Source organism: Arvicanthis niloticus, chromosome 8, assembly GCF_011762505.2.
Source record: "Arvicanthis niloticus isolate mArvNil1 chromosome 8, mArvNil1.pat.X, whole genome shotgun sequence".
NCBI lineage: Eukaryota > Metazoa > Chordata > Mammalia > Rodentia > Muridae > Arvicanthis > Arvicanthis niloticus.
In genome coordinates this window covers 79,990,438-80,007,617 of record NC_047665.1, presented here as the reverse complement: position 1 = coordinate 80,007,617, position 17,180 = coordinate 79,990,438, and the positions used below count along the sequence as shown (strand labels likewise).

At 41.5% G+C, this 17,180-nt stretch overlaps 1 protein-coding gene across 6 annotated transcripts in view; it reads left to right on the top strand.

The window, feature by feature from the left end:
- The window catches only part of Opcml (opioid binding protein/cell adhesion molecule like), a 1,093,816-nt gene extending 1,077,749 nt beyond the window's left edge, over positions 1 to 16,067 (top strand). For all 6 annotated transcript variants that reach the window (XM_076939692.1, XM_076939694.1, XM_076939695.1 and 3 more), the window contains one exon: positions 10,766 to 16,067. In XM_076939692.1, coding sequence (XP_076795807.1) covers positions 10,766 to 10,866 — 101 coding nt within the window. In that variant the 3' untranslated portion in view covers positions 10,867 to 16,067. The remainder of the gene's footprint in view (positions 1 to 10,765) is intronic.
- The last annotated feature ends 1,113 nt before the right edge of the window (positions 16,068 to 17,180 follow it).

The window sequence follows — 17,180 nt, the reverse complement described above, 5'->3', positions numbered from 1 at the left end:
TACTTATAATTCTGTACTTTTAAGACTCTTGAAAGCTGAGCTAAACCCCGCTTATTTCCTGCATTCCTAGGAGAAACAGATACTTTTGCTTCTTCCCTTGGGTCCCCCAACCCCAATTCAGCTTGAGCATTAGTTTCTAGTTGTACCCTTTTACTAGAACTCTCATCCTAATTTTGACATCTGTTCCTGTTAACCTTGGACAATGGACTTCAGTGCCCCTCCACCCACCCACTTGACCTGTTTACACAATATACCATGTATCTGACCAGGTTTCCTTCTCTTTAGTAGCCCCTCCCAACTGGCTTGTCACAAACCCCAAAGGGACTTTACTAGAAAAGCATGCCACTGAGGCTGTATGTATTCAGAGATTGCCATGCTGTGCAGCCTTGCTGATCCCTCCCTCCCCTGAACCCCATCCCTGGTAATCACAAGGCTGAGCATCCTCCAGTTCCCATTGGCTGAACCTATAATCAGGATGCTCCTCTCAATGTATTCATTCATCTAGTCAACAAACATCTTATTAGTGCCTACTGTGTGCCAATAGTGCCAACATTAAACCAAAGATGAGGAATGAGGAGGGACAGAACTTCTGACAGTATATAAACATACAGAGGCCAACGTAATAAAATGTAAGATCCACACTCAAGGAATGAAAAAGTTCTCGGTGTGAGCCATACAAGGCCTTGAGAACCTAAGAATCCATTGTCAGGAAGCTGTTATTCTTTCCATTTCATAGAAGAGCCTAGAGCACTGAGAATGTAAATGGTATGACAGAAGTCCCCCAGGTAGGCATTCTACCATGCAAGTAGCAACACCAGACATAATCCCATGTTTCTTTTTAATCCATATATCTTCTATCTCTTCCCACAAGTCAGAAAGGCACACGCGCAAGCATTTGCCCTCTTTTCTGCCTGACAAAGTCCCACTAATCCTCCAAGTGTGTGTTCCATGGCAGCCTATTTGCAGAGCGTTTCAGAGTCTCACTGAAGAGCCAATCCCTCATCTTTAGGTTCCTGTAGTAGCATGCCCTTAGGCTTGTATTCTGTTTGTATTTGTTTCTGCACTTAGAGGATATAGCACCGTGTCTTGCAATGGTTGTTGCCCAGCAAATGTTTGTTGAATTAGTAAATAAATCTTGCAGTCAATGGGGGCATCAGTTATAGCCCCTATTCATTTAAAACCCTTTTGCCAACCAAAGGACAGCTAGATACTCAAAAGGACACTTACTTCTTCTCCTGCAGGGGAGCCACACCACTATTTCTATGGTTTTCTCTTGCATTCCTCCAGTCCATATGGCCAGATTCTAATTTAAAATGTAACCCCCCTCCCTCCCTCGCCATAATCCTTTTGCAGAAGACTGCATCAAGCATTCCAATTCAGTCTTTAGGAAGACATCATTGCAAACACATCAAAAAACTGCACGTATCTGCCCATTTCCTGCTGATAACGTATATGATTTTTTTTTTTTTTTATTTTACAAATCCACAGTTTAAATCCAGGTGGGAGAGAGTGAGTCAGAGAGAAATACCATTGCTTTTGGCTGATGACAGCAGCGTAATCATTTATATTTTTCCCAACCTGCAAAATGTCAACATATTAGGGGAAAAAATGCAGACATTTCACATTTCATTCCTGATGAGGTTCCTTGTCACTGGCTCGCATCCCCACCTCCTTTCTGTGAAATCATTGACATCTGGCTATTAGCCTAGGCATTTCAAATGTAACAGTGAGTACCCGGGGTGTGCTGATGTCAGCAGAGGCACACAGCTTAGACGGAAGTTCCTTCTCTCAGGTTTGTAATATGCTCACAGATTTGAATTAACTTCTGATAGTAACTTGCTAAACTGTTGTCTTTTGTGGTGAGCACAGAATAGGGTGTGGAAAGAGAACAAAACAAAGATGGCTACTGGGTTTGCCTTTTTACCTGCCTGTCATGGTTTAATCTCACTTGTAAAACAACACAGTGCCATGCTTTTCCACTGTAATTAAAGACAATAGCGAAAAAGTTCTTTGAAGAGGAATGCGCCTTCATCAGTCAGCACTGCCGAAAATAGGTTTATGTTTCGCCAACAAGTACAGCACACACATCCTCTAATTAGATTTCTCTGCTCCTCTTTTAATCACCACGAACATCATTATCCTTTTGGTTCCTCATTAGGAAGGTCGTGCGGTTCATAATCACACTCATAAACCCATCCTGATTTCAGAACAAAACTGTAGCTCCTTAGATTTCAGATATTGCCTTGATCTCCCATGTTAGCAACAAGTTCTAGTTGCCTGTGGGGTTTGTTTCTTTGTGGTTTTTTTTAATGTGTTCACCCTCCCACCTGCCATTTTAATAGAATTGCAGCTACTTAGTCAACCATTATTGATGAAAGATGCCATATTTCCCTTATAATTTGCAAAGAGAAAGGGAAGACAAAAGTGTACACCTGTACCTTTATCATCTATAATGCACCTTACACTTAAGCTTTGAAACCTCTTAGAAGGCAGATTCGATCTAGTTGTGTGGCTTCTGTTGGTGAATCTGGATACTTTATTATTGGCTGACAGTCTGGACAGAGGTGAATCACCTTTGACTGCACCAGAACATATCTAGTCTACAGGTGGCCTGGATTTTGGCCCTTTTCTAATTTTGTCAACATGGCTTAATTCCAATAGACATCACCAATCAAATTTAATTCTTGATAGTTCATTATTTACTCACTGTAACTCAACACAATCTCAGAGAGAGACCTTGTTTGTGTTTTGTTTGGGGGTTTGGTTTGTTTATTTTTTGTGGCTGGTTGTTTGTGCATTATGTATCATCCCATGCTGAGCTTCAAGTCTGGATACATCCTAACTCATCTGGCCATATAGTATATTCCAATGGACTTTTCTATCGTTTTGTTCTTCTATAATCTGTCTCTTTGCCATTGTCTCTCGAGTTCCCTTTACCGTATGTAAGTATGCATGTGTGTATGTATTTGCTGTATGTAGGTCAAATCCTAGGCATCTACATGCTAGGCAAGCATGCTACCACTGAGCTACAGCCTCAGCCCTTTCTTTTCTTATGTATGCTAAAAACTAACTTCTGCTTGTCTGCACATCTGTCCCCTAGGTGTAGTGTCATTCATAGTTTGTTTTGTGCCGTTGTGTTCTCATTTCAGCTTTGATTTTTCAAAGATGCTCAACTTCTGGCATGAAGAAAGCAATTAATTGTTAGCATTCAAAAGGGTAAAGGAGGAGGGGACGGAATAATGGGAAAGGGCATAATTACACATTCTCACTGTCAATTTATCCCTGAAAAGGATATTTAATGAAGCTTGGTATTTGTAGCAGCAATCCTCATTGAACTGAGTCATTGTTAACTGTAAACAGAGATGATTCCTTAAAGGCAGAATTGGCCCCTGGGAAGAATAGGGCTTCTCAGGCAGGTCTTCAGGAAGGCTGCTCTTCATTAGAAAGCTTTCACCTGTGGACAGCAGCCTCCCTGGGACTCTCCAATAGGGACAAACTCATTTACTTGCCAACATGGCTTTCAATTATAGTCTTTGAGAAGCTGATATATTACATAGGATTTCATCATTTAAAGCAGGGTCCCCACACTGCACCACCCAAATCTCCATCACCTTGCCTGCAATCATCTTTACGTGTACCTGGCAACTAAAGGCTATCTCAACTAAACCTCAGCACAACCCTACAAGGTAGAGAAACCACCATTTCTCTATTTTATAAAGAAAAATTCCCCTTTTGGAGGACTTGCCCATTTTTATCCAAGTCTTTCTGCTGGTCAGGAACAGAGACAGAAACCAAATTTAGTTCTGTTTTTCAGACTGTCTTCATATACTATGATCTAGCAAGCTGGCTGTTCGTGGCATGCAAGGAATTTAGGGTTATTTGTCCCAAATGAATTTCTCCCCAGAATCTGTGAGGGTTTAAAGAATAAAAGGTGGAGGAGGAAGAAGAGGAGGAGGAGGACAAGGAAGAGAAGAAGGAGGAGGAGGAGGGGGAGGGGAAGGGGGAGGGGGAGGGGAAGGGGAAGGGGAAGGGGAAGGGGAAGGGGAAGGGGAAGGGGTAGGGGAAGGGGAAGGGGAAGGGGAAGGGGAAGGGGAAGGGGAAGGGGAAGGAGAAGGAGAGGAGGAGGAGGAGGGGAGGAGGAGAAGGAGGAAGAGAAGGAGAAGGAGAGGAGGAAGAGGAGAGGAGGAGGAGGGGAGGAGGAGGAGGAAGAGGAGGAGGAGGAAGAGGAGGAGAAGGAAGAGGAAAAAAGAAGAAAAGAAGGAAAGAAGAAGAAAAGAAAAAGAAGAATTAGAAGAAAATGACAGATTTACTAGTGCACAGCTGTACTCTCAGTTCTGAGGTGGGAAAGTCCCAAGCATGAGTTCAAGGACTGCGTGTGCTACAGAGTGCAGTGTCAATGCAGAGGCCTTAGGGTTTCTAGTGCTGTAATGAAACACCATGACCAACTCGGGGAAGAAAGGCTTTATTTGGCTTATATTTCCATATCATTGTTCATCAGAACAAGAACTCAAACAGGACAGTAACCTGGAGGCAGAAGCTGGTGCAGAGGTCACAGATGAGTGCTGTATACCGGCTTGCCTCACATGACTTTCTCAGCCTGCCTTCTTATAGTACCTAGTGCCACCAACCCAGGGGTGCCACTACCCACAATGGGCTGAGCCCTCCCCCACCAATCAGTAATTAAGAAAATGCCTTACAGGCCTGCCTATAACCAGATATTATGGAGATATTTTCTTAACTGAGCCTCCTTCTTCACAGATGACTCCAGCTTGTGTCAAGTTGACATGAAACTATCCAACACACTAGACAACTCAGTGATCTCCTGTCTCAACAATAATTTAAAGCATAAAGAAAAAGTTGCATTTGGGGGATATATCAGTGTCAGAGGAGTTGGCTGACATGTAAAAAGCCCTTGGTTTAATCTCCAGTGTCAGAAGAAAAAAAAAAAATTAGACACACAGAGAGAAGCCACTAGAATATAGGTTATTTGAAAGTAGAGTCTGTGGCTGTCTTTCAAAAAAAAAAAAATATGGCATATCTGACATTTAGTATTTACTGTGACCTGTATGAGGGTGGCTTGAGATAAGTATTCTTTCCTGGACTTGGCTGTAAACATCGGGTGTAGGACTTCTCCCCTCACCCTTGGTACTCAGCATCCTCAGAATCCTTTACATGCAATGCTCTCTCTCAGCCCTGGTCACTCTGACCATTAAACTCTTTCTTCATCCATACCACAATGTTACTCAAAGTCCAACTTACTTGTGAAGGATCTAAACAATCTAGCATTCATCCCAGCAAAGCTATGGAGTTGGTGGGGGGTGAAAGCATCAATCCACAGCAACAGTTACCTTAATAGCATGACTACTGTGTCCCAGGCATCGTCTTCATCACTGGGATCCTTGTACTCCATGTAATTATTTCAATTTGCAACAAGAAAGTCACAAAATACCTCATCTGAGGCCACATCAAATACAGCAAGGCAGCATGGAGTTGTAAACTTAAATTGCTCTGACTCAAAACTGAAGTGGACGACTTACACTCGTGAGTTATCCACAACTCACAAGCCACTTTAGACCTCACAGGCAAGGTAGAAAGATCAAGAAGGCAGAACACCCCAAACATCTTTCCTCAAGTGCTACTGGAGAGGCCCATTATCTATGGTTCCATGGACCTGTTTTCTTTGTCCATTATGTAGTCCTACCTTTCCTTCAGACCATTAGCCTTTCTACAGGCACACCTCAGTGCCACACTGCTAGATCAGAGCACAGTACTGAAACTTTGTCTTTCAAATTGTAGAGTCTTGGTTTTAGATGAAAATTCCTTTCCAGGCTATTCCCACTAATAATCATTCTAACAAAGAAAAAAATAATCTTGACATCAGTTCAGGTGTCTATCATATTTGTTAAAGGTAAAACTAGTGTTAGCTGTCCTGTGTCCGGAGAAGCCTATGTAGCTGGCAGTTGAAGAAGCTAGAATTTAAGCAAAGGTTTCAGACTTTTGAGACTGAGATGTCTGTGCAGCCATCACCAAACTCAGAGTGAGGGAATTTATCCAGTTCCCTGAAGCATAGATTCACTCAACAGATTCACTGAGATATGTGTATTTGCAAAAGCCAACTCCACCTTAAGGTATTAAGGTGCACCCAAACACATCCCAGGTGTATATGTCCCGTGCCTATTTAACAATATCAATCTGTTGTTAGTTTCCATATTCTGGCACAAAGAAACAGTTACTTAAATCAGCAAACTGACTATGACATATAGGAGCCTAGAGGGAGCCACCCAGTTCAGGTCCTTTCTTTTTATTATTCTTAGTCAAGCAGTGTTACTGTAAGGACATAATTTAAGAAGCAGCTCATTGCAGATGTTTTTCGGCTCACAGCCCTCCAACATAGAAGTACATGGATGTGAGCCACTGCCTGCCTGCTCTGCAACAAAGGCTCAGAGCCATCCTGTAGAGCGCTATTCTTCCTATTTGGACCAGCAGCCAAATCTCAGATGTGTCCAGGATTTGTATGAGGAAAAAAATGTTGGTTTTAATCTGTATCATGGTGGATTAGATTAATTATTAGGCTGCAATACCCACTTTGACTGATTAACCAAAGGCGCTTTGGTTGTAAATTATGATATCACCTGATACACCAACCAGGTGTTTTGCCTTGCTTGTTAAATAGAGAAGCAGCTCCCCGGAGCTGCACTGAAATTGGGGCCAAAAATGGAGGAAAGTGGTAAGGTCTAGGCATGTTTTTAAGCCTCTTGCTGTCTTAGGAGGGGACAGTCATGCAGTGGTATCAAAAGCCACATGACAATGCTTGTAGTCCCTACTGAAGGCTGTCTGGCTGCTTGCTAGTTGTCCCTCCTAACATCAGATGCACAGTCTCCATAGATTCAAAAAATAGAAAGGGAGCTTTACTGTCCAACAAACATTACCTCTTCTCTGTTTACAGATTCGAGACCCAAAGCACAGAAAAAGAGGCACTATGCTAGTGAACTCTGAGGCATATAATCTAGTTCCTAGTCCATTACTTCCATAGTCCTATGGTGCTGGGATACCTGGAACACATGAAGAGTCTTTTTCATCAGAGAGTAAGAAGGGCTGTCACAACCAAGGAACAGACTTTGTGGACAATGACTGGGTCTATTTCAGCTCTAGGTGTACAGACTGTACCATCCTAGGCTGTGGGGTGGTGGGCTGTGAGAGGCAACTGGGCACCTGTTCTAGCACAGGCCTCGAACCCCAGACCCTAATCAGAAGGCAGGTGTTCAGCTAAGCTCCTGGGCCCTGGTTCCTTTCACTTAGCTTCAGCCATCCACAGCCCCTCCCACAGAGAGGTCTATGGCCATCAGTCACGTAGGAATAGTGCCTCAGGCTCTCCCACATGTAGATGAGGTTATCTCCAAGCTCTCAGACCAAGCCAATAAGGGTTATCTGCTGCCATACCCTGACCCACCCCAAAACTGTGTATAGGAGCCCTATTCCGGAGAAGTAAAGGTGTGCAAGAATCATCCCATTTTCCGAGAGTTTCTGTCGCAAGAGCTGTAACACTTGGGAAGAGATCTGCTCTCCTGAAGCGCCTTCAGGAGCCTCCTTCACCTTGCTAGCTAGCCAGCTTCTTACCAGCCCAGCCCTGGCCAGCTCAGCATGGAGTGGAGTGACAGTGCAGCACCTGGGAGTAACTGGGTAGCAACAGGGAGACATGGCGCTGTGGTGGCAGCAGCAGAGGCAATTCCCCCTCCCTGCTTGCATTCTATCCCATTGGTCTGGGCCCCGTACCTGGCCTGGCCAGAGATCTTCGTAGGACCCCCTCCGGAACAAGGACCCATACTAGGCAAGATGTATAACTTTTTCTTAGTTCAGCAGTTTATGAGTTGGAAAAAAACAATATATTTTAGGGTTTGTTTTGATGGTAAAAGAATTTAAATATGCTTAACCTTTTGGCTTATACATGGCGTATATAGAACATGATACAAACATACTATCTTTATTATTTTCAGCACATCAAGCAACCAGTGGGTTTACTAAGTCACCCTCACGGTTTCCACTCAGGAATATTCAAAAGAGAAAAACAAAACAAAACCTTCTCTTAGCCCTCTATCCAGTGAGCCCCAAGTATTTCACCCACACAACAGGAAATACATATTTATCTTTAGGGTTCCACATACTTCTGTCTCTATCTCTTTCATGGTTTGCTTCAACTAGATCCACAATTCATGACAGACATTCTCCAAAAGGGCTTACATCTACCCACTGCCTCCCACACTAACCACCTTTTTCTTGAGAGTGGAAGATGGGCTTCAGTTGTTTCCCACGTTAAAATCAACAAAGTAAATGAGCTAAGCACAAGTATACATACATATTTACATGTATGAGCATGTATAGCTAGTCTGATGCATAATATATATAGCTTGATATATATACATAATCAAATATATAATATATGTAGCTTGACTATATATACATATAAAATCAAATATACTCCCAAACCAAAGTCTATGTGTATGGAACTACCCTGCAGTGTCCACAAGTTCTGCATTTGTAGATTCAACTAAACGCACATTGAAAAGTGTATGTTCATAGTGAACTGCTGCTTAGTAGTAGAGTAGTTGTCTAGCATGTGCAAAAGCCAAACCCTAGAGTAAGGAAAAGAGAGTGAGTAAGAAGAGGAAGAAAGTGGAGCTAGAATAGGAAGAGGCAGAGGAGAAAGATGACAACAATGAAGAAAATGAGAAGGAAGAGAGAGAATATTATCTATATTGAATAAATACAGCCTCCTTTCTCACTGTTATTCTGTAAGCAAAGTAACACCTATTTACGTAGAATTATCTGTCCCAAATAATCTAGTACTGATTTAAAGTGTAAAGGGGAATGTATGCCAGTTCTGTGAAAGCACTTTGCATGTTATCTAAGGTTCTTGCGCATCTGCAGATTTTGGTATGTATAGTGGCTTCTGGAACAGGATCCTGAAAATGCTGAAGTACAGCTGTGTATTATAGAGACACAAGTTTAGGAAGAAACTTGTAAAGAAGCACACAAGCCTTACAAATCTGAATTGTTTAATTCATTATAAACCTATTTATTTGTAGCAAGTGAATCACAGGTTTGAGGTCAGCTAAAACTATATTGGAAAACTCTGTCCATTTCTGTCCCATCCGTGACACAATATGAGAATTTCATTGATCTTCAACTTGAACATTTTCAAATGTATTATATTCTACACACAAATACTATAAATGAGGACATGTGGTGACATTTCTAGACACCTAAAAATAAGGCTAATTTTACAAATATTTTTGACCTCCATGGGCACTATGGTGGTCTGGCTCCTGCTGATATATGTGAATACTCCATAGTAAACATAAAGAACAGAACAAGCCAAACCTCAAGCTATCGTCAAGTGAATATCACATTTTAGTCTATAAGAATATTGCATACACTGCAAGTTAAGAGGAAATTTACCTGTTTTGAAATTCTCGAGAAAGGAAGAGCTACATTCATGTTGCTAAATTCATTGTAAACATCCCTAAGAACAGATCTGAACCTACCCCTCCCTAGGCAATGCTACGACATAGATTGATAGACAAGTCAATGACTTGGTTCTGGTCCAAGAAGATCCTTGGCTTTTTAAAAAGCTTTCCTGACAGGTAATTTTGCTTCCCAAAAGAGGCAATGAAGAGCTCCCTTGAGTTGTTGGTAGAGGAGGTATGCTGAGAGCTGCATTGTCTGTCTTCTTATTCTTCCCTTTTGTCTCTGATCCTATGGAAGAGGCATCTCTGTGGCTTTCACTCCTTTGATGATGTGCAATGTTGCATTTCCTGGGGTACATTTGCTCGTGAGCTGCTGATGAGGGTCTTTCTTACAACTCCAAGTGTTTGCACATGGAGCTCATGGAAGAGTCCAAGAGAAAGGGTTCAACACATTCTCAGGTGCCCTTGAACTTAGGCAAGTGGTGATTAGCACATTTGGTAGTTTGTCTTTCTGAGCCCGATTCATGACTCTGGGGTTTTATTTTCCCATGGAATGTACATGATTCTGTAAGGCCAGAGAAAGGAGAGAAGAAAGAAAGAAAACAAGAGAGAATTCTTTTCAGCTAAGCCACCCATAGGGTAATAGTTTGTTCTGGGGATGCAGAGTTTTATTTGTGGGTATATTAGAGCCAGCACTGATGGCTGAGATATACCCACTCACAGTCTTTGGTTACCATTTTTAACAGCTTTTAGAAGGGCCTCCCAATACCCAGATTGCATATACAGAGGATGAAGTCACCATCTATATTTCTATTACAAAATATCTCTATTTCTCTCTTCTGCACGCTTGCTTCTCACCTTGGGGACCCTCTCCTTCTTGTCCATGCCTGTCTAGTTCCTGATTATACCTGTCTATACTGGAGCCCATTTCCATGGAAAGGGATTTTTTTTTTTCAGGCACTAAAGAGGTCATCATACCTTAGCTAACTATAGAGTCTGTTGCCCTGATCTTGGGCTTATGTACTTAAGTAACTGTCATCAACTCAACTCTGTCATATTTTTGATTCTCAATTTTTCAGAGGAGGTGGTAGTAGTCAAGGCAACCCATAAACTCCTCCATTCACCATTCCTTTTTCACACTGGGCATTTTCTCGATCTATAAACTTAGAACAATCAGTGGGTAGGGGTGGGACGTGGGATTACTGCTGCAGAGAAGCATGACTTGCATTTGCTTGTCAGGGGTGAATATAGTGCCCCATAGGATACATGCTAATGAATCTGTCTCTTTTTTCCCTACACAGGGCCTGGAGCAGTCATTGATGGTGTAAACTCGGCCTCTAGAGCACTGGCTTGTCTCTGGCTCTCAGGGACCTTCTTTGCCCACTTCTTCATCAAGTTTTGATAAGAAATCATAGGTCCTCTGAGCATCGCCTGCTTCTCCATATCACAGACTTTAATCTACACTGCGGAGGGCAAACCAGTTTGGGCTTCTTTTTGTTTATTTTTGTTCTTCTTGACTATTTAGGGGTTTTTTTGTTTGTTTGTTTGTTTTTGTTTCATTTCTGGGATTTTCAATTTTATTTGATTTTTCTTTTTTAGTTTGAATGAATGGGGTTGGGGGTTGGGATGGGTAGGGTTCTATCAAGGGTAGGATAAATCATTCATTGGTGTGCCCCCAAATGGAATCTATTCCTGCTACCTTAGCCTTCCTTTTCTCTACTTCTCTTCTTATCACCATTAACACACACACACACACACACATACACACACACACACACACCATAAAAATGATCTAAAATATCCCATGACAAGCACCCTGAAAGTACAACTTGGCTCACATTACAGTACACAATAAGAGTTGCATCTACATGTCCTATTTTCTTTGTTCTTTAAGCTTTCAATAAGACAGTTTAAAAAGTGCATATCCTTATCCCTATGCTAATATCACCTATCACATTAGGATTCACACTTTTTCATCCAAGAAGCTGTCTACCAACATCTTTAAATGTGCACTCAAATACATCCATGTGTAAAAATTTGCCATCTTCTCTGGCCATTCTGCTCTATCTGCTTTTTTTCCCACTAGCTGTAAGACTTATGGGCCTGAGACTATACATGTATCCAGAGCTACAAATTTAGGAGTCAAGTAAACAAATGAGGAAAATCTATTTAGGGTAGTACTGCCCTTAAAATGCTGTTGCAACTCATAAAAAAAAATGATCAATAGCTGGTTAATTATATCAAGCTATCAAAGCAATCCTACTACTATCTAGTTGCTCAATTGATTTGTCTCTCCATCTAGAAACACACCTTTCTCTCTTATAATCTACTCTATTTATCTAATCGTTCTTTTTCTCTTCCTACCACACACTACCAACTCATCCCATGGTAATCTCCAATCATATTGTGTCTATTGCCACTATCTCTATTTCTCCACTACCACAAAGAGGCATTACCACTTCAAAATGGCCTAGCAACTTCTTATGTGAAAGCCAGTGATCTTGCAGGCTAACTACCCGGAAGAACAATTTTCTATGCCATGCATCCTTGGGAATGCAGTAACCCATCCACCCAAATTAGACCTTGTGAACAGATGGACCAAAGTAGCAATCTGAAGATCAGTCACTCATGATTTGCAGAGAGACTGTTCCCTGAACCACCTTCTCAGGAGGCAGGTCAGCCCTGGAGAAGTTTTGATTATGCTGCATTTCTCCTTTAACAGCCGGAAAATTAAGGTACCAACCCTGTGCTTCTCCCAGCCGTTAAAGAAAAGTACATGTCAGGAACTTAAAGAAACGTCTTTGTGCCTGGCTTTCATTAGCAGAAAGGACCTGACCTCTCCCCCGCCCCCAAATACATATATCTGTCCCTTCGATGTAAAGACAGTGGTCTATCAGCCAAAGTGTGATAACTAGAGCTCAACATCTCCCCTCGGCTCCAGTTTTGATTTGAATTGTTTGAAAATTATCCAGCAAAGGGCTGATAGAGGCCAATTATGTGGCGTGTATGTTGACAACTCTGGTATTTGTTTCAGAAAGCTCTTCTGAGCTGAGGGCACTTGAGCTACTGACTTAATTTCCGAGCACTTGATTAACACAACATGGCAAACAGAGGGGGGAAGTGTAAGTAATACTGTTTTCCTAGGCTGTTTCTCTAGAGGCTTTGGGGATAAATGCCCCCAAATTCCTATGTTCAAAGCAGGCCTCATATACAAAGAAGATCTGATTCCACCTCTCAGCATTGCCTCCTGGGAAAAGAAGAACCGAGCCAACAAGGGAGCCTGCAGTTCAAACAAGCATCATTAAAGGTCCCAAGGAGCTCTCTGGAGGGACTGGCTTACTGAGAAGTTGACACAGAGCACCAGCAGTGACTTTCTCTAAGACCTGTCCTGCCTCCCTCAGGGACCCTTTTCAGGTTCACCTCTAAAAACTAAGTGACTGTGGGCTCCATTAGAGTTCACTTCCCTTAGAGCTTAGCTGATCACTTGTTGCAGTATAACTGCCCACTCTGTGGCACTATGGCCACACAAACACAATACTCACAATAGGGACATATATACCTGTGTATACATATTCACATATATACAAATGCAGAGTTCCTTGGCATACGAGAGCTCGGCACTGTCATAAGAAATAGAGCTGGTGGGAGCAAAATTAATGCTCTCCTTGCCAGCTGTAAACAGACATCTGCATTTCCTAGTAAGCTGCCAAGAATGAGACTCTGGGAGCATAAATGATGTGCCAAAAACAGTCTATTTATTCCAACTTCCAGAAGCAATCAGGAGCAGGCACAAAGTCAGAATTACAGGTCGGATATATGAGTTTCAGATCTGTCACCACCACGCTCAGCACCTGGGATTGGGTTGGTGTCAAGCATTGTATGAGACATAAACACGGCATTTGCGTTTTCTAATACTACAGTTGTTGCTTTGGAGAACAGGAAATGTGGATGCCATGGAAACTGAAAAGCATTGGGTGATGTGCTGCTTGAAATGGACAAGCCCAAATTGTTCTTCACCACCTCAGGCAAGCAGATCATCAGAACCCCAATTGAGTATGGACTCAGGGTCACCATGCGTCTCTGCTGTGCCGACTTTCACTGGATTCTAGAAGTTTCTCTGGTGGTTACCTACTGCACCCAAACTTCAGAAGGAAACACATGCTGCAGTCAGTCCTCCTCAGTCCGGGGAAAAAATCAAGCAAAGTAGAAATGAGTTAAAGCAACTGGGTACGAGATATGAATGTGACTTCCTTACAGCAAACACGCTCCAGCTCTTATTATCTGAATGACTTTGCTGAGGATGACTCCATCACATCTGATCCCCAACTCTCTGAAGCAAATAGAACAGCAGCTGCTTGCTAAGAAACCAACATGCACACTTTCACATGCCTTTCTAACTTTACACATGGAGGGTGGATGGATCAGGCCCACTAGACAGTTTTGTTCAACTTGCCAAGAGTGAGTGTGAGTAAGGTATAAGATTAGGAAAAAAAAGAATCACATTACTCCAAGTAGCTGGTAGAACATTGTGGGTTTTCTAAGTAAAAAGCAAATACAGGTTATCAAGAGAGTAGGTAAAAGGAAGTCAGCAAAGGTAGTTATTCTAAAATTTCTCCCCAAACAATGCTAATTTGTTCTTCCACCAAAGTAATGCCAATGAAAGTGCTAGAGTTATGCCTCTGGCAAAGCCTGTTTTTTTTTGAGTAGTTTAATGTCAAGTGCCTGATATAGTCATCTGCAAGTTTAATCAAGGGTGTTTGGATTTTCTTTTTCTGTTTTCATTTGGAAGGTTGGAGACATAGGGGATTAATTGTCAAAACATCTACAACTCTGACACGGAGACCTAGGTACCTGGCTCTTCTGCTGTGGGCTAAGCTGTGTCCAACAGATGGAAAGGAACATCTGTATGTCAACAAGATGGCCCACACCTGTCCTTACACTGCTTTGGGCTGTTGTTCACAGGTTGGGATGTTAGTTCTCAAAATATGATCATAAGTTTGGTCTGGATTTTTAGGATCCTCATAACTGAGGCTGCATATTAACAATCTCTTCCTATATCCATCTGCTCACATTGTCCTCAGCAGGAAGAAAGAGCAAATCTACCTATAATAGGAAAAGTATCAAAAGAGTAGAACCCTCACTCCCCAGGTAGACACTTGATCCCAGAGAGTTTATTGCAGCCACTGGATGAGGAATTGTTGGGAATTTAATACTAATGTTTTGATTGATGCTTCCAGGGACAAAGAACACATGTTCTTAGTAGCCTATATAGCTATTACCAGCTCCATAAGAGACAGTGTGGAAGAATAGCTTATGAAAAAGTGAGGGAGTATCTGCCCCTAATTTGATCCAGAGTTTTCACCAGCATCAAAAAAAAAAAAAAAAAAAAAAAAAAAGGTTCCCCTCCAGAGCTATTCTTGTTGAAATTAGAGGAAGCAACATAATTATTACTTTTAATTTTAGGGGGCAAAATGTATTTTTCTCCAACAGTAAGAATATTTGGGTTTTCTTTAGCATAAGCCTCATTCCTAGAAATCCTCATGTCCAATTGCTTCCCCCCTTATTATCCAAAGCTTCGCTCTCTGTTTCAAGACAAATACGTTTAAGTAGCTGCAGTAGCACCTCACAGGTGTTCAAAGAGAAGGGCAACACTGTACAGGATGCCATGTGATTAGAACTTCTAATGGCCACACAGAAAGCAAACAAATAAAAACGCTGGGCTCATTTCCCTCATTTCTTACTTAAGAGAAGAGAAGTAAATGAAAGGAAGAAGAAATAGATTTGCAATTACAAATGTGGCAAAAAGATAAAGCTGAACCGGTGCAATTTAGCCTTCAGGTGCAGAATATGGAGTCCAAAAGAATGTGGAGTGGACTTAATTAGATGCAATTGTCTTCATGGTGAAAGTAGTCAGCTAAACCCAATCTCCAGCATTTTGGAAGAGACTTCCCGCACCCCTTCCCCTGAGTGGTGCCCTTTTTAGGCACATGGCTGTTCTACACCACTCGGTGGAGAAAGAAAGATTGAGAGCCTCCCATCATCCTTGTGGGGCTCCATCCTAGGTTATCTGGCAGAGTATAAGAATCTCGATAATAACAATGGTAAGTAATAATAGCAGCCCTTGTGTTAGTGAAAAGGAACATTTTTAATCATTCAGAAATTCTCGTGACATGTAAAGTACAATTGTGAGGAATGTGTGGGTGTACGAAAATGTATTTGTCAAGTTCAGAGTCCTCTAGATTAAAAAAAAAACTTATATGATTATCAATGGTGCCGTTAATAGATGTGTTGGACAATGGGTGTACCCATTTTCACAATGATTCTCAAAACAAATCTATGTTCAGATGCTTTAAAATTTTATCACATGATACAAGAATATAACTTTGTCAGCCTTTAAAAGTTCTTTTTCTTTTACTTTCATATTTTTTTCCTTCAAAAATCAATGAAGACTTGATTTCTGTCAATCATTGTATTGAGGGTGAATATACTACCTGAATTTTGTGCATGTTACATTGTAGTTGTAACCTTTTCTAATTCAGGATGAATACAAGATGGTTGTGATTGTGCAGTGTATCAATAAAGTTTGAACAAATTTGTAACTTTTAGGGGACTCTTCATTAGGATGTCCCTTTGAAATCCAGCAACCGGAAAAAAATGAAGCAGTTTTGTGTTTTAGACTTTGTGGAATCAATGTGATCAGAAATATTAGTAGGACTCCCAACTTTCTTTCTCCCTCTCCCTTTTTCCTCTTAAACACACACCACACACACACACACACACACACACACACACACACACACACACACAGAGAGAGAGAAAGAAAAAGAAAGCGAGGGGGGGAGACTTTATTCACTTGTAAGATTAACAAATATTTATGCTGTTTATAAACAACAAAACATCCAGCTTAATCCCCAAGTCTCAATTATTTGTTGACATTGGATAAATTGAAATCAGACATTTCCTAAAACAATGCCTAGGTTCCTCCCAGTTTCACCATTCTTTCTCACAGTCTCTGCTGTTTCCTTCCACTGAAGGATGCATCTTTTAGCAAGGACGGTAGTGATGATGATTGCTCTTGAATGGAGGTGCCACTGGATTAATTATCATTCACAGCCTGAACTGCCATACATAGAAGTACAATAAATGGTAACTGTGCCCTATTTCCCAGATTGCCAATTCTAAAACATCCTTTCCTCCAAATTCCAGCTTTTCATACATTACCACATTGCTTTTATGAAGGAATGGATAACAAATTAAAAAAGAAATTATTTGTTCACAACAAGCTGTCTTTCAGCGAATCCTTAGCAGTAGGCGTGTTGTTTCGGACAACATCTAGCATTCACACACCTTCCTGCTGCTTCTTCTCAATATTCTGATGTGTTTATTTTCTTTTGCTTTTGCTTTCTGCCACTAGATATCTCCAGGCTTATCACAGATAAGGCTGAGGGGCATGGGTGGTGGTGATCTGAAAGTTCAGTAGAGCATGGGTAAAGACTCTTCGGCTCATTTCTCAGCACAAGGAGCCTTTCTGGAAAATCCTGGAGCTAAAATTTTGACATTGGTATACTTGTTGATTAACCCAGAGCTTCCATAACTCAGTATCCCCTGAGGAAAAGGGACACAGACACCTTGATACATAAGCTATGTGTCTGTGCTTAAGTCAAAATGCCAAGCACATACTTGGTACTGGTGACTGAGAGTTTCTACTCTCTTTGT